Raw genomic sequence first — 27,914 nt, forward strand, 5'->3', positions numbered from 1 at the left:
CTAAGGGCCTGGCTCATTTTCCAACACGACACCTGCAACACTCACTATGTCCTCACATGGTGGAAGGCATAGGAAGAGGGAGGTCAGTTCCCCAGATGCTTTCTAAGTGCATTAATCCACTCATGAGAAAGAACCAAAAGGTTCAACTAGCTCATGGAGACCTCGTCTCCTAATACGAACACCTTTGTGATTGGGTTTGAATATATGAATGTCAAAAGGATCTATACATACAAAGAACAGCACATGTCAAACCTCACAGGACATAGGCGGTAATAACTACAGTTGCTTGTTAGTTTAAATTAAGCTGAAATCATCTATAAACTAACCATTAAGCCATCCAGAGAACTATATGAGGAAGGAGACAATACCACACTGACACAGAAATTGACCAGAAAAACCAACCGTTATCATTCTCTCTCATGCATGCCTCACTGGCCTGTAAATCAGGAGGACTTGAAATTAGAGTTGGTTCCATCAACTCTAGTGTCTACATTGTTCAAGGGACACTGAAAGCTACAAGAAACCCACAGGACACCCCTCCAGTTAGTCCTTAAACATCTGGCTTTGGTGGCTTAAGTACTGATAAGCCTTAATCTAGTTCCCCAACAGCCTTCTCCCGGGGCTATCAGATGCTGCATTTTGAATTCGGTAGCACCACTGAATCTCAACAGTCTGCTTTTAAGTCTGCATCAGGACATGTGTATTCCTACATGGATGGAAATGCCTGCCTCAGCATCACGAGAAGACTGGGCCATCCTGGAAGTTATTTCCTGGCCCTCCCTGGCCCCCTTCACTCAGTCCTACCCACAATGGCTACCCTTGCCTGCCATGAGTATACAGGCTCTGCTCCCCCTTAGCCATGGCAGCTGGGGACAGGATGAGAGAGCCACTGCTGTATATTCTGGTCAAGGTGGCCTAAAACCTGGGTGTCTAAGTAGCCAAGGGCAGATGTGTCTGCTGTGATGACTGGAGGGTGAGATGCTATGGATTCAGACATAGCACTCCCAGCCAACCTATACCCAGGAACACAGCCTTGTGGGTATGGCCATGCCTGGGCAGGGATCTTCCCACCTGTGTGTTTCTCTATTTGTGTGTTGTTTTATCGAGGGGGGGGGGGAAGCAACATGTATTGTTCACTACCGGAATTTCCAAGCAACAACAGTGAATCCATATTTTAGATACTTATTTAGTGTTAGTTAATTCTTAAGGCCCCTTCAGCCCTGACTGCCAATCTTATTCTGAAACACATCTATTTCCTGTCCCACTCAAAAGCCAAGGTCTGCTTTCCCCTGACACTGCCAGCGTGTCTCAGGGCACTGAGTAGTGCATACAGGGGACTGTTCTAGCGGGAGCTGCTGAACCCAGGAAGAGAAAGCACAGTCTGGAAATACCGTAATGCAGCAGAATATTTGGCCAGCATGCTTGAGGTCCTAGGTTCAATTCCCACCACTATGAACCCAGAGTCCTTCCCCCTCATGTTTCTTTTTCCCCTCACTCGCATCCTCCCCAGCATCTCCTACAACAGCCCTACCTACTAGCATCTCTAAAGCCCCTAAAGAATGAGCTGTGCTCACGGCTGCTGCCCACGATCTCTTGGCCCCGACAGGCTTAGCATCACCATTGCTCTGAGTGTCTCCTCCTCTTCCTGTGGTACTCAGCTCTCCACTGGAGGTGAGACAAGAGGCAGACTGAGACTCTGCCCCTGATCCCCACAGACTCCCTCAGGAGGTTTTTAATTCTCCAATACAGATCATACATTCATACCAACATGCCACCAGGAGATGTCTGAACAGACCTAGACCAAAGAACAGGTGATGGGTCCAGCTAGATAGGCTTAGGGCTGAGCCCAGGAGTCCACTCCCACGATCAGCATCTTCCTAACTACAGGAGTTGAAGCTCCCTACCTGCTTTTGGCTTTCACAGTTAGGCCTTTGAACATGGGTAGAATCCATGCTTTGGTTTGGACTCTTCAAGTTTGACTTCACCAGACACACTGAATGCCCTTTTCAGGACACCTTAAGGGAATAGTTCTGATAATGTCACCTGACTTAAGTACACAGAAAGTGTCTTGTCTATGCTGGCCACAGGTGTTGAGCCACACTCTGTCAGGCCAGCATACTGTGGGGGTGGGTAGGACAATTTGTGGTCACAGATACAAGGCTAGGCCTGTGTGGGGGAGGGAAGTCCTGGATGGCAGCAGTTTGACATCAGGCCAAGTCCTCAACACAAGCAAGAATTAGTGCTAAGAGGTTAAACGTTATCCAAGGTCAGATGGATACAACAGACATAGGAGACATGGAGAAAACGGATTAATATTATTGTGTAATATTAATATTAGTAGCAATTAACAGCGGCGTGCAGGAAGGTACACAATAATGAAGAGAGGGAGAGAGGAGGGACAGAGTGAAAACTCACATCTGGGTGGGGGATGGCGTACTGTCCCTGGATTGTGTAGGCCTGGAGCAGAGAGAGAGAGAGAGAGAGAGAGAAAGAGACAGTTAGTCAGCTTGGGATGTGGTGGGATCTCTGCTTGTCAGCCACTAGTGACCCAGCCTAGTATGCCCTAGGATGCTAAGAACCTTCTGGGGACAGTGTTCTCCATCAGTGCGCATCTCCACCCACTTGGCCCTGAGTGGGGGGGGGGTCTCAACTACAACTGCTGAGTCCTAGGAGACTGCCCTGGCCCTGAGCTGTGGCCCACTGCTGTTTCTAACCCTGTTTCTAACTGTTGTTTCTCCTCCAACATTCTTAAAATTGTAAACCTATGTACGGATGACCAACTTAACCCCAGGCCCTGCCCCCAGAAAGAGGACCACTGGTTATGATTTAGCCCTCAAATGAAAAGAGATTTTACAAGTGATCAGTACAAGCTTTTGCCAAAGCTGTTAGAAATAAATGGGTATAAACTGGTCACAGTACTGACCTTGTTTGTTTTACCAAATCTATATGGAATCTCTTGGGGTTGGGGGAGTCCTCTCTGAAGGCTAGTGTGGTGCCCACAAGGCTCCTTTCACCACTTCCCTTGCTTCAAATCCGTATACCCTGCAGGCTTCTCCTACCCAGCCCCACTCTGAAACCCCAGGGACAGAGCCCTCAACAGTCCCTTCAACTATGATGCCCTTCGGCAACTCAGACAACAGACAAACAACACAGTCAAGGGAGAGCAAGACGACAGACAACTGTCTGGCTTCAGGGCAGTGCCATACCATGCTGGTGGAGGCACAGGAGTAAGGACATGACTTCCACCACCTGTGACCCACCCCTGAGGTCTCTGGATCATGTGTCATTGCCATGGACCCAGAACCTCCCACAATTGTTTTCAATGTGCTAAGAAGTTGTTGGATTTTTTTTTTTTTAAATCATAACCAAATGCAGTAGCTCACAGCCAGGTGACGACCTAACAGGGGCCTGGTTATAGGCCAGCAAGCCTGCTGTGGGATGACCAGGCTGCTAGCAGATGAAGAAAAATAATTCCAGCAGATATGGCAATTCCATGGAGAAAAAGACAGGTTAACTGCTCTGTGGGCGAGTGGGGGTGGGGGTGTAGTCTGGGCTTTTGGAGAACTGCTGTCAGGAATGATCTCTCAGGTCTTACCTACCCCAGGGAGCACCACCTGAAGAAGGAACTCATGTTATCATTCCTGGCTAGACTACTGGGAACTGAGGCTGGCTGCTCCCTCCCAGTCCTATGTGACTGAGCCGAGTGGCAGAGCGCAGCCTGGGCTGATGTCTAACATCTCTCACTCCCTTCCCTGGGTTGTCGCATATCTCAGTAAGTTCTGCCTGGGGGAGTTGTCAGCTTAGGTAGGCATGTAACAATAGCTGCAGAGTCAGTTACTGAGGATTCTAGGCCTCTTCATATATTTCTCCTAAAGCGTCAGATACCCAGGCAGCCTCTTCTGGGGTCTACCCCATGTCTTAGACACATGGGGGTGGAACCCTAGGGGTGACCTACCCAGAGCTAAGTTACATCTTTATTATTTTGGCTTACCTATAAGCTCCCTTGCAGGATGACTCTCCTAGGAGTCGGTCCCCTAGGTATAGCTAAGGTAATCAAGACCACACTGTTCTAAGGAAAGGGTGATGGCCTCTCAAAAGGCTAATACTTCAGGGTATAAACATAAGAGCAGAGTGACTGTCACTGCTGGGACTGGAGGAGGGGGTATTACTGGCTGTTATATAGGTAGTTGGGACTGGGGGGATGCTGGCCATGATCCTTCTCCATAGTGGCTCTGCCTTTGGAATTGGCGTGGTGACTCAGAGTCATGTAGTTTTACAGAGTGCACATGCATTTGCATAGAGGCCTTCTAATTCTATTGTGGATTTTATTTTATCGTGGATTTTATCCACATGGGCTATTGTAGAACAGAGAGATACTGTTCACACTGTTTCCTGACCTGTCAGCTAGCCATGAATCTGAGGAAAACACTAAAGAGCTTTGATGGGCTTGCCTGTGTGGTCCTATCTCTGACATCAGCGTGCTCCAGAGTGCAGCCCCGAGACTCACTCAGGCTGTGAAGCAGGCAAGATCTGCTGTACCCTAGGATGTGTCACACACTTGGTCTGTATCAGGGCACAAGACTCTCTCTCTCTGCCAGCAGTGGGGCAGTCCTGAGCCAGGAGACCATGTTGTACGTGTATGCACATGCACACATACATGCATGTGTTAGAGTAGGGAAGGGGATGGGGGTAACGAGTCTAACCCAAACATGCTGTACACATCGTTGCTGTTCTCTGTATACTGTGAACAAAGACTGAGGGGGGGTTTTCTATGCTTTTCTTTTCCTTTTTTGAACAATACAGTAAAAACCCCATGTCTATTCTGTTAGCTGGGTCACCTATGGGGAGTCTCTGACTTAACTCTCCCTTGAACAAAGACACACATTGCGGCCGACAGGACACAGAGCTCTTCTGGGCAGACCCCTGGCTGTCCATGTTCAAGTCATCCGTGTGGGTGGGGTCTTGTGGACCTAAGGTGGGCATCTGAGTTTCAGTGAGCTTGTGAGGAGACCAGATAGGGGCCCTTCCCCAATCCCTCCACTTCCTGGCCAGCGCTGGTCACAGACACAAGCTCTTCTCTGCTCTCCCACCCCTCTTCTCCAGGAGACAAATGCTGGCCACTAAATCCTCAAGGACGGGGCTTATAACATGAGCTCTCTGCCTGTGAGGATGTCTGCTCAGGCAGGCAAAGGGGTAGCAGGGATGGACCCTGCTATGGATGGCCATAGCGGAACATAGGGCTAGCCTTGAGGCCATTCATCTCTTCAAAGGAATGTGCCTGCTGCTATCTGAGGGTATGGTAAGATCTGAGATGTGCTTCAGGGAAAAATAGGACCCTGGTTCTCATAGCTCTAGAGGATCCAAACCCAAGCCATAGCCACCCAGAATGTTTCTGCCCATTAACTACCTAAGCTGCCCAGCAACGTCCACAGAGGTCTGGCAGGTGTTGTTAGGCAGCGCCTATATCTGCATGGGTTTGCAGGTCTCTCCTGCCTTGTACAGGGATCTCATTGGAAAATGTGTCCAAGGGATGTAGCTGTGAGCTCCAGTCCTGCTTTCCACCTCACCCCCCCCCCCCACCGCCCCAACCGCCTGGTGTGAGCCAGAGAGCTCTGTGTCCATCGCAGGGTGGGAGACGTGCACGTGAGAAGGCGAGAAAACCTGAGTGCACTAACGGGCAGCGGCGGATGCTGCAGTAAAAGGCTGAGGTTGGCAGTGGAGGCCGCGAGCGGGTCGGCTCTTACCTGACCACCTGCAAAAATGACAGGGGTGGAGGCGGGCTTTGGGCGGTAGGGAATGGTGGCACCTTTCGGTGGGGACTAGGAAAAGGGACAGGAGAGGGAGAGAGTGGTTAGAACAGCTTTGCTGTTGGCCTTGGGCTGCCTTCCCACGCCCACCCCTCTATGGAACCCCACCCCCCAGCCCTCTGGAAGTGGCCAGCAAAGGCTCTATAGGCCACAACAGTAAGGGGAGGAGCCGTCCAGGGCCATCAAAAGGAGATGAGTCTGTCCTCGGCACACGGAGGCAGGCTAAATTCTACATCTTCACTGCCTTCTTCATTGGGGTGGCCAGCCTTCTTCCAAGCTTGAACAGTTGGGTACCTATCCACAACAGACCTGGTGGCCAGCCAGGCAGGAACAGGCAGGATCGAGGTTCCACAGGAGTGCCAAGGCAGGTGGACCATGTGCTAGTAGCTGATACCCTGGACTTTGCACACCACTGCCGCAGCCCTTTCTTCTTGGTTTAGGAGATGCTGGTATGAAGATCCAATGGTAGACACAGCAGTGACTGCACAGAGGAGCAGCTGGCATCCTTTGCTAAAAAATACTCTTGGGTTCCTGGGAAAAGCCAACGTTAAGCACAACTCACATTAGGAACATTCTGGGTGGCTATGGCTTGGGTTTGGATCCTCTAGAGCTAGCCTATATCAGAGGCTGCTAAAATGGCTTAGAATCATTCCGTTTCACCAGGGAAAACTTCGGTAGCTTGCAGATGCCAAATGAGACTCCATGAGGATGAACTCTGCTGTAATCTTCCTTGATTGCTCTTGGGTCCAGAATGTAGGCTTCTCCTCTCAGATGAGTGAGTGCCCACAAGATGAACTCAGATGAGTTCTCAGGTGCCCACAAGTCCCACCTTCTCCGCTCTGGGTTAGTCAGAGGTGCTCAACTGCCCCCAGCTCCCGGCCATATCAGTAGCTGACGCTACCAAGGCAGAAGAGAGAGGCTGGAGCTCTTGGCTATGTGACAGACATAATATTCTCAACTTGACAGAATAACCCGGGAGACAAGCCTCCGGGCATGCCTGCAGCGACTGTCTAGGTTAGGTTAGTGTCTGGGCATGCCTGGGGAAAACCATTCTATGGGCTGGAGTCCTGCACTGAGTATAAAGGGGGAAAGTGACCTGTGCATTATTATTCATTGACCTCAGCTTCCTGACTGCAGATTCAGTAAGCCCGGGTGCCCTCTGACCTTGCCACCATGCCTTTCCTGACCCCATCCCCATGGTAGATGCTAAAATAAACCGTCCCATACTTTAGCTGCTTTTATCAGCTGTTTTGTTACAGAAACAAGTAACTATAGCACAGGCCATCTCTGCCTACCAGAGCCCGCTGAGGGTGTGACCTTGGAACAGTCCTTACTCTGGAGCTGACAGTAATGAGTAAAGGACTCTGTGCGGGCCCTTGGGAATGCCCGTATTCCCCATTGCTGGAGCCCTGCATCACAGAGAGCCTCTGTGCAAACCCTGCTTGCTGAGGTATCCCAGACAGACCCTAGGTCTGTGGTACAAGATCATAACCAAGAGCTCCAGTGTCCAGCACCTACAGTAGCTGCTACATCATTCAGACCAAGTACTTCAGATCCTAAGGCCACTGTCACCTGTGCTCCAGGCTGCTTCCCTCCTAACACGGGGATTCCCTGTGCCCATTCAGAAGGCCCAGTTTCATTTTTACCCACCCATAGATAAGTGATCTTCGGGGCTCACATGATCAACCTTCCCAGGGTAAGCAAGGGTGTGTGAGGTACCAGAGTTGTGGGGCAGGAGGTGGATAATGGCAACACCTGTTTTCTTTGCAGGCCTCACCCAAGTACATCTGCTGAGCTCAGTACTTTTCGTCACTGTGGAGGTACAAAGGACACACCCCTTAAGCAAGCCTGAAAGGCCTTTGATTGACAAGCAGGGTCTTTTGCCTCTTCTTGGCTGCCCTTCAGGTAGAAGGGAGGCTCTTTTCACAGTGCCTTCTTCCTTCCTGGTGAGGGAGGCCGTGCCCTTTTTGCAAAATGCATCATGTGAATAAGAGCTGGGTGATTGTTAGGTCAGCCAGTACCACTGACATCCACGATATGCACCGCCATGGTTTCTCTCATAGCATCTAGAGACTTGAGTTCTGACACACAGCCCTCTGACCCTGGCTCCACTACCATCAGTCTGCTTGGGACTTCTGACAACGATACATAGTCTGTCCTGAGAAGAGGGCTGCTGGCCCCTGATGTCCACTGCACAACTGCTATCACCATTCTTTGCCATTCCAAGGGTGCCACTGAGCGGACCGTGTGCTTCTCATTGTTTGGAGGTAGATGACAGGACAAGGAGCTGTAGTCTTTAGTGATGACCCTCGGCCTTGGGCTCCTGGGATTGGACCGTCCCATCACCCTGACCAGTGCGTGGGGAAACCCATATGAGAATAACATTTTGAAAAGCATTTTAACTTCACAAGATAGGCTTTAGGAAAAGAAAACTATGCAAACACTTAGAAAAGAGTTAACCGTGAGGTTTGGCTGAAATGTCTCAGAGCTGGTGACACAGAAGGTCCTTAGTGGTGTCACTTTTGTGGTGATGTGGCAGTGGCCTCAGCTTGGCCTGTGGGAGGGCAGAGCCCAGCAGTGCTCCAAACAGTGAAAAGCCTTGCTTGGGAAGGGTCACAGAAGTCGCTTGAGGGAAGGGCACAAGTGTAGAAGCTGAGGTGAATTCTCTCCATCCTTGACCAGAAATTCAGGAGGTTGCTCCTGTCCGGTGGCTCCTTCTCTCATCTCTTACCCCTCTGTTCCCACATCTCTCTCTTTACATGGTATTTCCCTGGGTCTGTCTGAGTCTTACCCAGTACTACCCCGGGATAGTAGTTCCCTTGAAGTCTGCAGACCTATAGGCCTGTTGTGCTGGACGGCCTGACAGACAGGAGATGCCTTCTTATCCTTCACCACACCAGCCTCTAGTCAGAGCAGTTACCACTGCCAAGGTTGAAACCTCATGATGCCCACCCCAACCCCCACCATGATCCCCCCCACTCACATCTAGACAAGACAATGGCCACAGGCTAGCATCAGGAGACACATCCAAGGGTGTCCCTTCAGCCTGCCTGGCTAGTGCTGGAGGCTAGGAAGCCCAAGCCTGAAATTTGCTTGTCCTTAATGTCTAATCTGCCCTCCTCCCTCCCCACCCCCATCCCAAATGACTACCCAGTTTCTCAGGAGCCTTAGCGATAAGGCTAGCGTATCACAGAGAGTGTAGCCGGCTCTGAGTGAGGCGGGAAGGCGATGCTGGGTGTGTTGGCCCACCGTGTTCATACTGTACCTCCAGCATGACCACACAGATCTGTTTCACACACTGGATGATGGCGTCTGGGGTCCCTGAGATAGTCACTGCCCGCTCTGTGGAGTTGGGCAGCATGTCACCTGCCACCTGGACCTGAGCACCTGTGGACTGCAGAGAAGGGCCGTTGGAAGGACCGAAAACTGGAGGCAGTGACAGGTTAAGAGGAGTGGCACCCCCAACTCCTGGGGACACATTCTGGGTGGTCTGTACCTGAAAACTCTTCACTAGAAACAGGGCCTTAACTGGTCACAGTCCCTCCATCCCGCATCTTACTAAATGTCACTGTCCTGTCACTACCCCTCAATCCTGCCTCTGCACAGCCTCTGAGGAAGCTGTGGTTTCCTGGAATGAATGGCACTGTCCCACCTCAGCAAGTGTACTGACTTGGTAGAGCAGTGGTTCTCAACCTTCCTATGCTGTGACCCTTTAATACAGTTCCTTACATTGTGGTGACCCTCAATCATAAAATTATTTTCGTTGTTACTTCGTAACTGTGATTTTTGCTACTATTATGAATTGTAATGTAACTATCAGAGTTGTTCAATAGTCTTAGGTGACCCCTGCGGAGGGGCCGTTTGACCTCCAAAGGGGTGGCCACTCATAAGTTGAGAACCACTGCTGTAGAGGAAAGTCTACAGGAGAATAGGATCGCCCTTTCCAACACCAAGAATAGTTCTTCCTCCACGGAAGTAGGTCACATGGTGGCCAGGAAGCCTGAGCCTGGGACCTGCCTGCTCTTGCTGTCTGGCCACCACATACCTCAGGTGACTACGTGAATCCTCAGGACCAGTGGGCCACACAAACTTTAGTGACAACCTTAGGGGTCATGCAGAGTGGACCAGGCATTGGCCAAGGGTCAGGCTTCTTACTTAGCATCTTTTGAGTCACAGAAGAGGACAGGAAGGGATCAAGGAGGGGTGACTGTTCTCCTGGTTAAGGGAAGGACTTAGCCTTCCTGAAAGTAACCTACTTTCAATGTCAAACCCACATCAGGTTCAGACTCCAATTAAAATCATCCTACGAGGATGCCCTGAACGACAAAGTGGCATCTCTCAGGCCCAGAGCATGGCTAAAGCCACGGAACTTGGGTGCTAAAATCTGCCTGTCCAAGGACCTCTAGCCCATCCTTGTTCCTGTGCAGGGCCTCTCCTGGCACAGGCCACTGTGTGTACATGCCAATGTAACAAAGTTTCCCACACCCCACTTCTCACTGGCAAAGCAGATCATCCGTTACATTTGGACAGCAGCTTTGAGCCACTGGGGGCTGCGGCATCAGCTCGTGCACTTACAGACGGTGTGGGAGACATGTGATAGGATGGGCAGTACCTCCCGGATCTCCTTGATCTTGGAGCCACCTTTGCCGATCAGGGACCCACACTGGCTGGCAGGGACCACTAGTCGCAATGTCACTGGGGGCTTGCTGGTGGCAGGGCTGTTGCTCATGGAATTAATGATGTCCTAGGGAGGAGAAAACAGGTGTGTTGGACTCCTACTAGTGAGCACAGTGTGGGGCTTTGGAACACTGTAAGGACATGTATGTAGCATCTCTGCCTCGTACCTGCTTCACTGCACACTGGGAAGAACTCAAGGTGCCCCATCCCACATAGGGAAGGACTCAGAGAGCAGAACCGGCAATCATGGAACCTCAGAGCCAAGCCAGGCTTAGAAGGAACTGGGACATGGGCCAGATGGTCACATGCACCAACTCTGCACATGGAACTACAAGGCTGAGTGGTCAGCAAGTCACAGTGGACTCAGGTCAGGGTATAGGTTAAGAAAATACAAGATCATGTCTGACTGCCTCATGAAAACCTATTAGGTATGAGGACAGACAGACAGATGTGTGGGGCCAATTTGCCTGGGCTCAGTGAAGAGCAGGTAGAAGAGCACTCTCCAGGGGCTTTTATAGCTACTCAGATGGACCTGCCAAGAGTCCAAGGCCCCATTTCCATGGAAACATGGAGGTACCTCTGCATCATGAAGCCTGATTATATTATAGAGGAGCTAGCCCAATTTGGGGGAAAGAAGCTGATACCAATATATACCACCATCCTAGAAAGCTACATCCAAGCCTGTGGAGTGCCGGGCAAAATGGCCAGACCTTGACCTCATGCCTTTCCCAGGTCTAGCTCCATTTCTAATTCCCAACTGTCCAGAAACAAATGAATCCCTATGTTACCAGGGAGCTTTGTTTCTAGTGAGCCACTGCTCCTGCCCAGACACTTCATCTGTGCACCAGGTAAAGTGGCTACCGCCTTGCCCCATCCAGACCCTCACACACAGCTTTCAGATGCTTTGGCTCCATTTGGGCAGCTTGCTCATGGCTCTCCGTTTCCTCTTGCCCTGGACCCAATCTAGGCAGAGGGCGCAGAGGCCTCTGTGCTCACTCTGCATCTGGACCCTCTCAGTACTGAGCTCTCCTTCTGGTCATCCCCAGCCTGCTCGCCATCTCTGATGGACTTGGGGCAAGACCTTTCACCCGCTATGGTGGCTTTCATGTGGCTGTCATATGCTATCTTGCCATTGACTGGAAAGGACTAGCTAGAATTTTGAAAACATTGAAGAGAGACAGACAGGACATTTTCAGGCCATTTGCCACCTTTTTAAGCAAATAAGGTGGTAGAAGGGAGGAGGCAAGCTTGGCTCAGGCCCTGAAACCACTCCCTATGGGTTTTTATTATGGTTTCCTGTCTCCTTGATGAAGGGTGTTTTTGGGACTATATGTGTGTTTTAGGAGGTAACAAAGCATCTCTTCACAGAGAGCTATATTCCTTAAAGCTGCTAAAAATGTCTTGGTTTTATTTCATTTGGGGGCACATCAACTTTTATACCAAATGTTGGGATACATGCTTTACAGGAGCCTGTAGCCATTACTAACACGGCCTAACATACCACAGTGTTCTGGGAAGCGGGTAGGATTGGTAGCAATTAAAATTACTAACACTTTCAGGACTTGGGGTTTAGTTCAGCAACAGCACGTACTTAGAATGTCTGAGGCTCTCAGTCTAATCCCTAGCATAAAACATAAAGTTCCCAGGATACCTTGAGATCCTTAGGCTAAAGTAAACCAATACTATAGCCATACTACCCACAACCTGCAGATACTTTTTTCTGCAATGGTCTGTTTGATGCTATGCTCTGCCCTGCAATAGGCAAAGATAGATGATAAATTCCTATCTAGGGGATTCAGGCTGCCCTATTGAGGCTGTTTCCCAGACACTGAGCCATAACTTTCCACTAGGAGGCGCTGTTTTCTTAAGAAAAGCAGCTCTGGAGATTCAAGGACAGAACACCAACAGCATTAACACAAAATGCAGTTGTGAAACTCTGGGGAGCTGATGCTTAAATCTTGGTTTCAAGTTTCACAGAGCAAATCACAATCTAGTATTCCACATAGCAGAAAAGTCACTCCAGTAATCTCAGAGATCCCGCAGAATCAGCAGCAGAGAGCTCATTTCAGACAATCACAGGGAGCTACTAACTGTGAAAGATGGACTGTCTCTTCCTGAGATATCATTTCAACATCCTCATCCAATTCATTGTGATAGTTTCCATCTGGAATGTCCTCCAAAGGTGCGTGTGTTAAAGGCTTGGCTTCTAGCCTGTGTTGCTTTGAGGAGATGGGATATTTAATTTTGTCGGTTAACTTGACAGGATCTAGAATCACCTAGGAGACCAATCTTTGGGTGTGTCTGTGGGGAGGTGTCTAGATGGCTTAACTGAAGTGAGAAGACATACTCTATAAGAACACTCACCACACCATTGCCTTAATATGAGCATCACCATAGCACAGCCTAGGGTCTCAGACTGAATAAAAAGGAGATCGTGAATACAATAGCAGCACTCATCTCTTCTTGACTACAGATGGAACGCAAGCAGGTGCCTCGTGCTCCTGCTGCCACACCTCCCCCGCCATGATGGATGGTACTCGTGACCTGTAAGCCAAAATAAGCCCCCCCCCCCCTTTAGTTGTTCTTCGTCGGGTATTTTACCACAGCAGCAAGAAAAGTAACTCTAATATAGGAGGTGATGGGAGCTTTAAGAAGTGGGGCTTAGAGGGAGGCTTTGATATCACTGGGCGTGTCCTTGAAGGGGAGTGTGGGAGTTCAGTCTCATCCTTCTTCCTTTTATTTGCTTCTTGGTTATGGGGTAAATGGTTTGGCTATATCACACATTTCTGCCACCATATGACAAAAACCCGAGTCCTAAAAACAAAGAAGTTACAGCTACAATTAGGTGTGATGCTAACTCTGGAGAACTATGGGCCAAAATAAGCCTTTCCTTTAGAAGCCGATGTGTCTTAGGTCATTGTTAATGGGAAACTCACCAGAGACCATGGTTCTGAGGAGTGGGGATATTGCTAGATATTACCGTTAAGAGTGCTATGAGGCTTTAGAACTGTTTAAGAGAGCAGTTTGGAGAGCCAATCTAGAAATGGCATGGAATATTCAGGTGGAGCTTGGACATGATTCTTATGAAGCATCAGTGTGAATGGGGGTGGGGAGGGTGAGGGGCACTGATAAGGCTGCAGTGGAAATGAGGACTCCACTTGGGGGAATAAAGAGCATGAGATTTAAAGACAACACAGCACATGCACACACGCACATGCAGAGAGGGAGAGGGAGAGAGAAAGACATGGGTAGCATTGGCTGCTCTTAGCCAAATTTCCAGTGAGAATCATAAGTGAAGATGAAGAGCAGGCTAAGTTCAATTCAGTTGTAGAGAGCTTGCTAGGCCAGCTCAGGACCCTGCTGCAATTTAAGAGAGGAAAACAAAACAAGCACAAAGCTGGAAAGTTTGCATTTTTTCCCCCAGAGAAGGAACATGTTCACAGGTACGGCAAAGGGTGACACAGTGGCCACAGAGATTTAAGCATCACTGAGCTGAAGCCAAGTTCTTTGGACCAGGGCAATGGCGGACGATGTCTGGAATAGATGTACCAATTCGTCTGGCCGCTGTCATCTCAGGCTCAGAGATGTGTAAGCACATCTTTGTCTCCACCATTTTTCAGAGCAGAGGCTTTAAGAAGAGAGCCTTGCCCATCCAGGATGGCCTAAGCCTACACCAGGAGGGTACTTAGACACCATTAAGTTGTATCCATATGAGAAAGATGAGATGAATCCATATCCCTGGATACTGGGCAGGTTTTAAAGCTCTTTCTAATCATTTATTTTGAATTACTGATAGTGTTAGTGATACATTCTCCAACTTTACTGTAAACATTCTTTTTAAATGTCTATCACTAGGGATATGAAATTTTGGTTCTCTAATTAGAAGCTATTGAACATTCTCTTGCTATCTAAGCTGCCTTGGGTATAAAGGATTATCAACTGAACAGCTGGCTGCCCTTAGCCCTGCACCGGCATCTCAACACAAACGAATACCTTGAGACACATGATGCAAGAGACTACAGCTGATTGTCCTGGCTCCTGAAGGAGCAGCCCTGGCCAGGGCTGTCTGAGTAGCTGTCCCAGACCTTTTGTGGTCACAAGCCCTGTGAAACTATTTCTAACTTGGTTGGGTGCGTGTGTGCAATATTCTATTATTGCTAGTGGCCAGGCTGGGATTAATCCCAAATACAAACCTTAGAGACCGTGATTTGTCCAAAAACTCCTTCTCCTGTCCTTAAGCAGGCAGCTCAGGCTTATTCAAGGATTCAATGGAGTCTCCTGGGGTGCCTCCCCCTGGTGTTGCAACATCCCCAGTAAAGACCTGGCTAACACAAAGACAGAAGCAGACTGCAGAACATGGTGGCTGTGGCAAGCCTGGCATTGGACACAGCTTGCCCACTGAACAAATGCTGGCCTTCAGCTTTGGCTTTGTGGCTGGGAAAGCATTGGCTGTGATCCTGTGGGCACCACGGGAGCCCAGTCTCACTGACACCATTTCTACTGCTCAGCAACCTGGTAACTGAAGATCCAGTGAATGACAGGTAAACCTGACCCAGTGTAGTGCTGCCCACAGACAGGTTGAACCCTCCCCAACCCACACACAGACACAATACTCTTTAATACTAAGCTCCCCAACAGCCCTATTAGGGACAGGCACCTGGTCTCTGAGACCCGGGCGCTGGTTTCTCAGAGCAAAGTGCCTGCAACTATTTGTTGGCAGTTGAAGCAGCAGCCACTTGCATAGGCCTGGGACTCCCCCATTGGTGGCACCTGCTGGGTTGAATCTGCCCAGTGGCACCAGTGTAGCACCTTGCTACCCGAGGATCCTGATTGCTTACTGGGATTCTGCCCCTAGGAGGAAGGGATGCTTATGATTAAGTGATCCCGACTGCAACTAGAGCCCAGTTCCAGAGCAGCAGCAGATACAGCAGCTGCATCCTGGCTCCTGAATGTGGTCCCAGTGTATCCTAAGTCTAAGCAGTAGCCACTGATAACTGAAGAAGCAGCTGAAGTTTAAGAATGACCAGGGAAGGAAGAAGAAAGGAGGAATAAATAAGGAGACAGAGACGTGACAGAGACGGCAACAGAGCGAGAGTGAAGGGAGAGCAAGCTCTGGAAGGGGCAAGAGAAGAGAACCTGCAGGTACTGGTTACCAAAAGAGTTTCCAGAGAACTGTCAAGTCTTCAGGGCCATGGGATCTTAGACCCCAGGCTCAGAACTTTAAGCCAACTGCTGCTGATAGCCAAAGGTCACGTGATACCTAACCCTGACATCAGGACTGTAATGCTTGCAGGGTTAAGTGTCCCAATGCCTGTGGTCTATAGGAGGATGGTAATACTAGCAAGAACCACTTGTTTCTGCTTCTGCCTGACTGCTGCCCCTGGGCACTGCTGTCAAGTGGTGAAGAACACCGAACTGCAAGAGGCCAGCATTGGAAGTTTCCGTCTACCTATGCTCTTTCCAGGTGAAGCTAAAGAACCCCAGTACACTGAATGGCAACACAGGGGGCTACGCATAGCTCAAGCTGGTGGTCTTCACTGGCGTTTGTAGGCAGCAAGCATGTAAGAACTCTAGGGTGGAAGGAAGGTATGGGAGCTCAGGCAGTATTCAGTAACAGAGTTACATAACTCAGTAGCAGAGTTATGGCCACCTTAGTTACTTTTCTAATGCTGGGATAAAACACTATGACCGCAAGCAACCTGGGGAAGAAAGGATTTATTCCAGCTTGCAACTCCCAGGTCACATTCCATCGCCAAGGGAAGTCAGGGCAGAAACTTAAGGTAGGAACCTGGAGGCAGCTGCTGATGCAGAGGCCATGGAGGGGTGCTGATTACTGGCTTGCTCATCATAGCCTTGCTCAGTCTGCTTTCTTATAGAACAGTGACCACCAGGCCAGGGATGGCCCCACCCACAATGGGCTGGGCCCTCCCACATCAATCAAATCAAGAGAAAATCCCCACAGACTTGCCTACAGGCCAATTTGACAGAGGCCTTTTTCTTAATTGAGGTTCCCACTTCCCAAATGACTTTAGTTTGACAAAAGCAGACAAGCAAACCAAACAACAAAAACACCACCAAGCAGGACCCAAGTCCTTACAGTCTTTAATTACTCATGCCCTCCCATGGTAAGCTTTGGAAACCAGACATATGACTACAGAAGCCAATGCTTGCCCTGCGAGGTGGTTTGTTTTGGCTCAGTTCCTTCCTATTCCCTTCCCCCAACCCCAGTTCCTTCCTTCCTTCTGGAATGATTGTAATGGGAATGTCTACATTATATCTTGAGTATGTAACTTGTGGGATTTTTGTAAGGGTCCACAGAACTTTGCCTTTCTTCTCTCCGAGACTCAGGCTTCTGATAGATGTCACAACAGTTATGACTTTGGGGACTTTGGGAGTTTGGACTGAGACATCTTGTATTATAAGATGAATCTAAGCCTTTAGGGCTAAGGGTAAAACTTCATGGGTAATGTCTTCCAAATATTCATCTGTCAAAGGCTCTCAGCTGACACTACTGAGAGGAAGTAGACGGGCCTTGTGGAGACTTTACCTCCTCTGAGATATGCTAGCAAAGGGCACTGGGGGATCCTGGCCTCTTTCTTATGTTCATGTCCTGGCCATGAGGTGGATGATTCTTCTATACCATGTGCTCCTACCATAATGTATGACTCGCTCCCACCAGAAGCCCCAAAGCAGCAGTCCTGCCTCACCATAGGCTACAAACTCTAGAAATGTGAGGCAAAATGAAGCACTATACTTTGTAAGTGGACAGCTCAGGTCTCTTACACTGACAGGAAGTTGAGCAGTTGTGTCTATTGCTCCTCCTCTCATTTAATCAGCCCTCGCTTGTCATCCACTCAAAATACACCTTCCTCCCTCATCGCTCCTTAATTTATGAAAACTGGAATAGGAGATATTTATTCTAATTCCATCTGTAGATAACCCCAAACAGAAGCCATAGCCCTCCATCTCCCAGAGTATCACTGATTCAGAGAGCTTAGGATAACACTGGGGAATCTGGTTCCAACCACTGAGACGTAGAGAGGTTCAGCAGTAGCGTTCCAATCAGTGACAGATACCTGGCCCTCCATGGACCCCCAATGCCTTGGCTAGCTTCTCTTCCTTCTAGGAATGCAGTCATTACAGTTATCAACCAGGCAACTGTAAAGTTCACAACTTTCACGTAGCAGCGGCTGTTCTCGTACCCACAGCCACCCTTGGGGCATCCCTAAAACTTCCCTCTGTCCATTATGTGATGTTCTCCTCCCCCAGTAATAAAAGACCAAGGCTGATGATCTCTTGCTATATAGCGAGCTCTACGTATATACAGCCTTTCCGTTCTTATTTTGCTTATACTCACAGAGCCAACCTCGTGATTGAACAACTTAACCACCCTTATTGATGACAGAAAAACTATGCCAGCTTGGTCATCACCATGTATGAATTAAATGGAAATAGTAAAATCATGAAGAGTAGCTCACCGAGAGCACATAGAAGTATTACAGATGTATGTGGATAGATTACAACACATGTATGCGGATATATTACACATGTATGTAGATGTGGATATATTACACATGTATGTGGATATGTTATACACGTATGTAGATGTGGATGTGTCCCAACATAAAAATGTACTTCTATCTCTAGCTAAGACACTCTTGGGGTGGGGGGCACTGCAGCTAAAACCAGAGTTGTGCTAACCAGGCCCTGAAGGTGTGAACACAGCCTAAGAGACACAACAGCAGCTATGTTGGGAGGCGGGAGGCCTGTGTTCTGAGGTTACCCATGGTGCCTGGGAAACCAAAAGGATGAACTTTAGGAAACAGGTAGGACATTGGTCCTCACAAGCTGGACAGAGGCAGGGTATTGAAGGTGACTAGAGCCCTTAAGGCTACCTTGTCACAAAGCAAGCCAGTGCCTCAACCAGTGAGACAAAGTGCTGGACGGGCTACGGCTGGGACTGGGTCTCACGCACGTGCCAACCTATGCCTTACCTCCTCAAACTTGTACGCGATCATAGCAAAGGCCTTGAAGATGGCGTCAGTTGGGCCTGTGATTGTAACGATTCTCTCTGGGCAGTTTCCCTCTGAGATGTTGATCCTGGCACCACTCTAAGGTGAGAGGAAAGAAAAGGTAGCTGGTGGGAGATGAAAGCTATCCCATGTGGGCCTTGCTTCTCTAATCTTGCATACAACTTTAGGCACAGACACTAAAAATGAAGCATGCTTAAAAAAAAAAAATCATTCTAAACAGTGGACTCCTTGCCAGGAATCCTCATCAAATTGGAAATCCTAAGGTTTTGTTTTTGTCTTTTAAGGCAGGGTCTCATGCGACCAAGCTGGCCTTAAACTCCCTGTGTAATGGAGAACAGCCTCAAACTTCTGTTCTTCAGCCCCTGCCTCTGTTTCCCTGGTGCTGGGGTCACAGGCATGTACCATTATGTATTCCCAGAGTAGGTTTTTGTTGTTATAACACAGGGTTTCTCTGTGTAGCCCTGGCTGTCCCAGAACTCACTCTGTAGACCAGGCTAGCTTCAAACTCAGAGATCCGCCTGCCTCTGCCTCACGAGTGCTGCAATTCCTCACCACCACCTGGCTACAATTTTAATTAGTATGAGGCCCAGTGGTCCCTAGGAGAGCTTATGGCCTCAAGAAGCTGGATGCTGTTTGTGTAGCATGTCAAAGAGGATTGCCCCTCGTTGCCTGGCATCCCTGATACAAGGGCAGGTCTATGAGAGCCACAAGCAGTACTATCCTCCACACCCTAGGGCTCACCAACCTGACCTGGGGATGGGATAACATTTAGGGCAGAGCACACTCACCTCTTCACGCATCTTCTTCACTGTTTCTCCTTTCTGGAATGGAGACACATAAGGAAGTCTGTCACTGCCAGATGCACAGAGGGTCCCTGCGCCTGACACAGCCCAGCCCTGGCTGCTAGTGGGGGATGTGGGGCTGCCTACCTCTGGTCTGCTCCCTGTCCTTGCCGGCCCCCATGAGTTAGCTGGTCTCTTTACTCACTGGGGCCCACAATCCAGGGGCACCACAGATGAATAAATCGAGGCATGAGAAGGGAGGTACAGTCACCCAGAGGTGGAGCTGGTGAGCTTTGATCAGACTCAGGCCCATTGTTATGACAGCACTACAGATCCAGTAGCAAGTGTGATGCCTGGCAGGAGCTAGGGTTACGAGATAACCAAAATACAACATCCAGGAGGGCAGTCTCTCCTCTTTCACAGGGCAGGGGCAGCGGGCTTTTGATCCCCCTGCACTCCCCTACTCTGGGAAGCAGCTTTCACTTTCATTGTATAAAGAGGAGGACAGTAATGCTTCCTAGGTCTGAAACCCAGAGCCCCTGCCAGGGCCGAGGAAGAACGTGTGTGTGTGTGTGTGTGTGTGTGTGTGTGTGTGTGTGTGTGTGTGGTGCATCCCGAGCCAATGGCAAGACTCACAGTACAGTAGGTTCAGCAAGGGAGGGGCATGGACAGAGCTGCCAGGGCAGAGCTTCCTGGGACTCTGACTTCCTCTAGGATAGTGCCAGTGAGGGCCTGTGTAACTGCTGGGGCTAGTCAGCACCAGGGGCTACTGATGTCTCTGTCTGTCTGTCAGCTTCTAGAGAACCAAGAAAGGCACGAGTCACTCAATAATTACCTTCCCGATGATGCTTCCAACTTCCTGTAGGGAAAAAAATCACAGAAAGATGATGTCACAAGGTACTCTGGGGTTGATGCTTCAGGAAACGGTGTCTCTGGCATGAGGGAGAAGTAAAGATTTTACAGTGTTGGGGGTGGAACCAGGGCCTTGTGTGCACCAGAGCACCGAGTCATACCCCTGCCCCATGGGAGAGCTGAAGCTCTCATCCAGAAGATGTGTCTGTGTTGGGTTGTCCAGGTTCTCTATGCCTAGCTGACCAGGGTGATCAGAAATGGAGCTGAGCTCAATTAGTCAACTGCCTAGGAGCAAGGCAGACAGTCAGATGCTTTCTAGATAAACAAGGAGAGAGAGTCACCCCTGCACTTAAGGCCTCAAGGAGACCCTGCCACAGATGGACAGGAAATAATGCCCCTGCCTAAGAGCACAGCACTGCCACATTGGTTTATGAGGTAGGACACTTGGAGAAGCCCCTGGCATGGCCTCCACCATTCTGCATTTGGATGTCAATGACTGTGGGGTATATGATCACCTGGATCACTGGCCCCAGCCTGTCCCAGCCCACAGGACAGCTCCAGGAAGCTTCCATCACGGTCTGTTGCTTGGGGCAGGGCCACCTGACTTTCTGCCATGGAAAAATAACCTCTTTCAAAGTCTGACCTGCTTTTTTCACTATTTTAACCAAGCTCTCGGAATGCTAGAGCTGCTGTTGATCCCTGTGGAGGCAAAGCATGGGCTCAAGAACCAAGAGGAGAGAATGGTCCTGTGTGGCGCTGCCATCATAGGAACTGTGTAGAATCCCATGTGGGGACGTGCTACGAGTAAGAAGGATTGGACGCTGTCCACCATGGAAAAGGGATGTCTGGGTGCAAGGGGACATGCTTTCTGGGGGAGCTGGATATTCCAGAACTGTTGTTCTAGTAGTCGAAATAGTACACAAAAGCTGGGAGCTAAATCTCTCAGGGTAGAAGAAGAGAGGTCAGGGCACCAGGTTAAGGGCTTCTGTCTTGCTGGGCCAGGTGGGGAGGTGTGACTCCTGGCTCTCAGGACAGCACCCACCTCTAGCAGTCAGGCACTGGGGTATTAAGGTATATGTGTTAGGTCAACCAGTCTTGAGTAGCTCTAAGGAAAGTGTCATTTGGACTGCACATGCAATAGCTTTGTGGGTTTGAGATTGTGTTGCCTAATGGGAAGCACAGAGCAGATCCCTGGTGGCCCGCTTTCTGCCCGACCTCAGCCCATATCACCTTTCCATGCATCAGTAGGCGGATGGTCAGGGTTACGTTCAGGCCACCTTCTGAGACCTTAGATTCCATCTTCCCTCCAAAATGTAGCTCAGGGTGGTGGCTTAAGGTGCCGAGGGTACTGTGAGGAAGGATGGATGGGGCCCAGATGGCGTCACCTGGAACAAAAAGGCATAGTTGTGACCACGGGTACTCTTCTTTGGACCTAGAACCATGCTCTGGCCTCCAGGGACTCAGCCTCCAGGTGAGTGGGCATGCCCGTCACCACCATAGGAGGAGTGGCACAGAGTTGGGTCCTAACCATGGGACCCTAGGCAGATCACTTAAGCCTTTTAGACTCAGTTCCCTCCATCATAAAGGATGCCCCGCTTAGAAGCCAGGCATCTCAAGAAGTTCTAGGGGAAGCCAGTGCTAGGCTACCCAGCCTGGTGAGCCTCCTTTCTTCTTGTGTTTCTTCTGTCCACTTTTCTGTCACAGCAGGGAGCAGCCTCTAGGTTAGCATGACCTGCTCCCCTTGAGGGCCAGTCTTTGCTGTCAGCCATCTAGAAAGGCTCCTAGACCCACGGCCCTCTATGCCCAGTTATTGGCAGCCTTCCCTAACATGACTTCAGTCTCTGGCTGCAGTTCTCCCACTAAAACTAAGATGTTCTCCCTGCACCGTGCTGATCTGTGCACAACAGCTAGTGGTTCACTTTATAGTGCTAAATTAGGACATCAGTTTATTGTCTGCAGGCAGAGATTACAGCTACAGGAGAGTGCTTGTGGAAAGTGACGTATGACTTTGTACCAACGTGGGCGGCCCAGAATCCAGGATCAGGACTTCCTGGTGAGCAGCTCTCCTTACTGAGTTCTCCACAGGCTCTGGGCCACTACCTTATGAAGCAGCAAGCAAGCAAGAGGATGGCTCACTCCCATCAGGGAGATACCAACAATATTAGCCAGGGTAGCATATACACTAGGGAGGCCTAGAAGACAGCAGTGGAGGCTGGGGGAGTGGATGGGGTGGGAGTGTGGGGGTAGGGGAAGGAGTGGCTTCAGCACAGTTTCTAAAAGCAAGAGACATAGCTGTCCATTCTCAGGAGATACTCTGGAGCTGGCAAGCATGAAAAGAGAAGACAGACTGGGAATGTGGGAGCTCAGCTCTATGGGTTGGGCTTGGGCAGCTCTCTGGAAGTTGCTGTCTTATGTGGCTGGTTGCTCACTGCTCCAGACAAAAAGCACAGGCAGATGGGAAGTTCTGCTGAGCGTGGCATTTGCATAGGCCCCAAGGACTGCTGGACCCCAGCTTGAGCTCATGGAGAAGAATCTCAGCAGGAGACAGCATCTGGCTCAGGAGACTCGAGCGACACTAAATAACACACGCCTATGCAGACAGCCTGTGATAAACCAAGCCAAGTCCTCTTTACAGGAAGCCCTGCTTCTGCTAGGGTTGATTTGCAAAGGGACCATAAACTGGATCACACTGTGGCTAGTCTGGGGCATCTCCTACCCATCATGGGGACAGGAAGGCCCTGTGGCTGTCTGTTACATAAATGTTTCCAGCCCAGGAAGGAGAAAGTAGGTCAGCGCCTGCCCCTGGTGCTTTGGGCTCCAGGCTGTCAGGAGTGATCAGTCACTTGGGCCAGTGCCTTTCTGCATCAGAGGATAAGACAGACACAGACACAGACATACAAACCCACACAGAGGCACATACAGAGGGGGTGGCACAAATGCTTTCTGTAGATTGGGAATGAGGAGCTGTCTGGTAGAACAGGTGAGATTGTCTAAGTCTCTCAGACTCGGAGATAGAAAAGCATCAATCTAGAGTTGCTGATGGGAAGAGATAAGCCAGAGGTCTGTTCTCTCAGTCAAAGGATCTGTAGGAGGTAGTAAATGCGGCTACACCCTGAAGCGGCATCTCCAAGTCCAGCCAAACTTTCCTCAAAGTAGGGCTAAGCTTTGGGTACCTCCAAACCCAGGGGCAATGAGTCCTGGCTCATGGTAGCAGTGCAGGCTGTAGTGAACCACAAGGGACTATGTTGTCTTGCAAAGCCAGAGAGGGACTAAGGTCTGGCTCAGCAGTATAGACCTCTACCCTTTTGCTTCCCACTAGCCGAAAAAGGCTTCAACAAGGTCCAGAGCTTTAAGCCTTTAATGTTTAAATGTTCTGATTTTAGCAGAAAATTGTCTGTCATGCCAAGACCTCCAGAGATTTCAAAGTGGATGAAGGGCAAGGTGTAGATGCCCAATCCCAAGCTAGTGGAGACATTAATATTAGCTGACATCTGCACGGCAGCCATCTTAAAAATGTTCCTTGGAACAACTAGGAATATTCTTTGTGTGGTAGTGTGTAAATGCACTGTGCATAAAGACTCCAGAAGAGGATATTGGCTATTCTTTCTATCACTCTCGACCTTATTTCCTTGAGGCAGGGTCTTGGGAACTTGTGTTCTTTAGCTAGTCAAGTGGCCAGCAAGCCATGGAGTGCCATCTCTCTCCCCTTCCTGGGCTAGGTTTACAGGGAGCAGGGGCCATGTCCAGCTTCTGCTAGCGCTGACATCTAATCTCAGATCTCCATGCTTATGCTGCAAGCACTCTTACCCCCAAGCCCAGGGATATGTTCTGCTCAACGAGAAGACACTGGCTTAGTGAAGAAACAAAACCCTTAGCAAATTAATAACAGATCTAAAGAACGGGTATGGCAGATGTAAACCATCAATGATGGAATAGGGGTCTAGACCATGGGACAGCAGAGATGGGCAGGTCATGGCCTACCTGTCAGGGACTAGAGCCAGGCAGGGCTGAGATGGAGATGCTGAGAGGGAAAAGGCTGCCAGATAAGAACTGCAGGGTCCAGGAAAGTAGGCTTTTGGGGAGTTAAGGAGAAGAGAGAACTCCAGGGTGAAGAGAAACCAAGAAACCTCTGGAGCTGCGCTCCACTCCAGGAGCACATGAGGGTGGGGGAGCGAGTTTCCTCAAAAGAAGCAGTGGTAGGAGGGGCTAACCAACACAACAGGTAAAATATGTCAATATGCACACACATATGGACTCACCACAGGGAATGTCACACTAGTTTGCATAATTAATACGTGCTGATAATCATAATTTTAAAAGAGCACTTTTAAATGAGGGTAAATACCATAGGCCTTTGTTCTCTCACTTCTAAAATTATTTCTAACGGCTAAAGTAAAAATGACTGAACTGTCTGATATGAGTCATATCTCTTGGGGCAGGGTACAGGAAGGGAAATTTTCTACCTTCAAACTGATAAAATGATGTCCTAAATTATTAACAAATCAAAATGGAATTTTAAAAAAAGCTTAACTCCAAGGAAGGCAGGAGGAAATCCTAAAAGTCACATAAATGAGAAAATAATCAGAAAAACAAAAATGAAATGACAGGCTTGAGCCCTAACAGTTCAATAATAAAATGTAAATGGTATCATTTTAAAAGTGACAGTAGACTAAAGCATCCACCCCTATGCTGATGACAGGAGTATAGGAATGCAATGGTTGCCTTGATGAGTAGGTCTGAGTATCCATATGCTGAGGAGTAAAACTGGGTTCTTATCTTCTACCTCTGTGTGTGTGTATACATATATACACATATACACATTTATACACATATATACACATATACACATGCTATGTTATATATGTATATACGTGTGTTATGTTATGTACATATGTTATATACACATATGTTATATGTATACATGTTATATATGTATGTATAATATATATATACGCATGCTATATACACATTTTATTTTTATATAACACATAATATGTTACATACATACATACATAACAAAAACAATGGGTGAAAGATCTGAAACTAGAAAACCACTAGGAAAAACTCTGTAACACTGGCTTCAGCAATGATTTAAAAAAAAAAATAATAATTCCCCAAAGCATAGGAAACAAAAGCAAAAACAGATAACAGGATTCAATCAGAGTAAAAAGCTTCTGCTCAGCAAGGGAGACGACCAGCAGCTGGACAAGACTATCTATAAAGCAGACCTCTGATGCAGGCTGATGGCTAAAATAGACAGGACATCTCATCACAAGATAGCGAAGGATAGGGCAGCAGGAGCTTCAGTAGACATTTCTCAACAGGGAAAATGAGAGCCAGGGACCAGCAAGAGCAAACCACAGAGAGATACCACCTCGAGCTGTGTCCTAGTGCTGTCATCAAGAGACTAAATCCTATTAATAAGGAAGAAAGGGACACTCTGTACACAATTGTTAGAACTGTAACTAGTTCTATCATCATGAATACAGAAATTCTTGGAAATGCCACTCTTGGACACAGATCTCAAGGAGATGAAATTAATATGCCAGAGACATCTGCACCTCCATATCCACTGTAGAACTATTCATAACACAAGACATAGAATCGATCTGTGTCCAACAACTCATGATTAACAAGAAAATGATTGTATATATACACAATAGAATGCTAATCTGTCATTAAAAAAAATCATGTCATTCAGTCCAACATGGATGACCTTGCATGGGATTGTGTAAAGTGAAATCAACTGCACAAAGTCACTTACATGTGAAATTTTAAAGTTGAACTCAAAGACGCAGTGGAGTGGGGGGGGGGCGGTTTGGGAAATTCCGGTTAAAGCATGTAAAGTGTCAGTTAGAGAGGAGAAATGCCTGCTAAGGGTGCATCTTATGGCATGGTCACTACAGTTCACAATTTTATACTCTTGAAAATGTCTGGCTCATAGTGAATGAGTTCACCACAAAAATGGTAAGTCTACAAGGTGAAGGGTATATTAATTTGCTTGGCTGAGTCATTTTATACACACAGAACACTGATAAACAGGGCTTGGCAACATATGAAACAGTTATGCATAGTAACCAATCTTCCAGTAATGACGCGATATGGAAATCAACCAGCACAACCCACCAGATTAACAGAAGAAAGAAACACAGAGTCACCCCAATGTAAGAAGAGAAACCTTTAGCACATTTCAGAACCCATAGAAGGTATTTTAAAATGAAAAAGTCCTATGCAGATATAGGAAACACCCTTAAGGACAACTACCAAAGGCCAAACTGGATCCTGCTGTGGCCGGGCACAGACACTCCCACACTCCCACTACTCTTGCCTTGAAACACAAAGTAGGACATGTAAAGCTTGATATGCCTGGTACCTGAGGAAAGGCCACACCCTCCTCTTCCTGGAACCCTCTTGTCTTCCCACCTCCATACGACTCAACCTAGACCTGTCCACAAGGTCTTATCTACTCCTGCCCCCTAGTCTCTGGCCCAGCTGGCTGGCTTCTTTGGGATGACTAGGTTTCTCTATGTATGTCTCAGGGATGGCTGCAGAAGGGTACTCTCAACACCCCCATTTTACCTGGGCCTGTTACCATCACCAGAGCCTACTGTGCTAGCCCCATGGTGTGTTCTTCCCCTCTTTGTAGGCAGAGAGCTCATGTTCTCTCTTGTGAGTCTGGTCTGTGTTGCTGTAACACAATACTGTTACCAGGCTTACCTGGCTCCTGATGCTGAAGACTGGAAGTGCCAAACAGCAAAAAAGTTGACATCCTAGTTTGGCAGGCCTCTGGATGCCTCAAAAAATGGCAGGAGGAGGAAATGGCCACAGGCAAAGGTGGCTAAGAACATGGGGTGCCCCCTTCTCAACCTGCTCTCACTGAAACCACACTCAGACCACAGCAGCCACCTTCACTTACCACCAAATCCTACTCCTCGCCCAAAGGAGCTCAGAGCACATTTAAGGAACAGGGAATACATACCATGAGTACTGAACCCAATTCAATTTCTATACACATCCAAGATTACATATGGCTCCCCATACCCACATCCTTGGATTTAACCAACTGCTATTTGAAACCTCCCATTCTAGGAAGTTCCCAAAGGGTTCTCCAAGGTAAGACTTGAATTTGCCACTTGAATTTGCCTAGCAGCATACTATGTCCACATCCTGCAGGGCTTTGCTACTCAGAACATCTTAGGCTTTCTAGTAAACAGTTGGAACATTTGCACATATTAGTTTGCCTGTCTTGAACACATACAGATATGTTTTGCCATTCTTTCCAAGTGTTATGGCATAAAAACTATGTAACATTGGCACTATATCCATGTATTGTAAGTCACCTGAGGAAAAATATTTAAAAGGATAAGCATATAGTATATGTGATACTGCACTATTTCATAGAAGGGACTTGTCACTCAATTTTGGTACCCCTGAGGTAGTGAGCCAATCATCACAGATATGTCTCCATGGCTTCCCCGGGTATTCATTGCTTCATCTACCCTCCGAGGATTTGCTGGGGTCAGTCAGAGTACAATGAGGAAGCATAGACTTGAAGTGTGTTGGGGTTCTGTGGGAGACAGTCTCAACCACAGCAGGATAAAGCCTGTGGAGTCTGAACTGTGATGTCCCAGCCACACTTCCACAAGAAGCCCACGCAAGTCTTGGCAGAGCATCCAGGCATCTAGCCCCATGCCTCCAAGTGACCATTCTCTCAACTCAAGCCACCGTTTTCAGAAAGAGGAGATGGCATGCTGCGGAAGAGA

General features: G+C 48.6%; 1 protein-coding gene across 12 annotated transcripts in view; it reads right to left on the reverse strand.

The window, feature by feature from the left end:
- The window catches only part of Pcbp3 (poly(rC) binding protein 3), a 196,329-nt gene that overhangs the window by 17,642 nt on the left and 150,773 nt on the right, over nucleotides 1-27,914 (reverse strand). For 7 of the 12 annotated variants that reach the window (XM_029482487.1, XM_029482485.1, XM_029482486.1 and 4 more), the window contains 8 exons: nucleotides 21,382-21,536; nucleotides 20,135-20,158; nucleotides 19,306-19,338; nucleotides 18,479-18,595; nucleotides 10,420-10,551; nucleotides 9,073-9,201; nucleotides 5,676-5,819; nucleotides 2,416-2,457 (listed from right to left, as the gene is read on the reverse strand). In XM_029482487.1, the coding sequence (XP_029338347.1) occupies nucleotides 2,416-2,457; nucleotides 5,676-5,819; nucleotides 9,073-9,201; nucleotides 10,420-10,551; nucleotides 18,479-18,595; nucleotides 19,306-19,338; nucleotides 20,135-20,158; nucleotides 21,382-21,536 (776 nt within the window). The remainder of the gene's footprint in view (nucleotides 1-2,415; nucleotides 2,458-5,675; nucleotides 5,820-9,072; nucleotides 9,202-10,419; nucleotides 10,552-18,478; nucleotides 18,596-19,305; nucleotides 19,339-20,134; nucleotides 20,159-21,381; nucleotides 21,537-27,914) is intronic. The other 5 variants (XM_021174924.2, XM_021174923.2, XM_021174920.2 and 2 more) reach the window with 1 other exon arrangement.

Source organism: Mus caroli, chromosome 10, assembly GCF_900094665.2.
Source record: "Mus caroli chromosome 10, CAROLI_EIJ_v1.1, whole genome shotgun sequence".
In the NCBI taxonomy this organism is placed as follows: domain Eukaryota; kingdom Metazoa; phylum Chordata; class Mammalia; order Rodentia; family Muridae; genus Mus; species Mus caroli.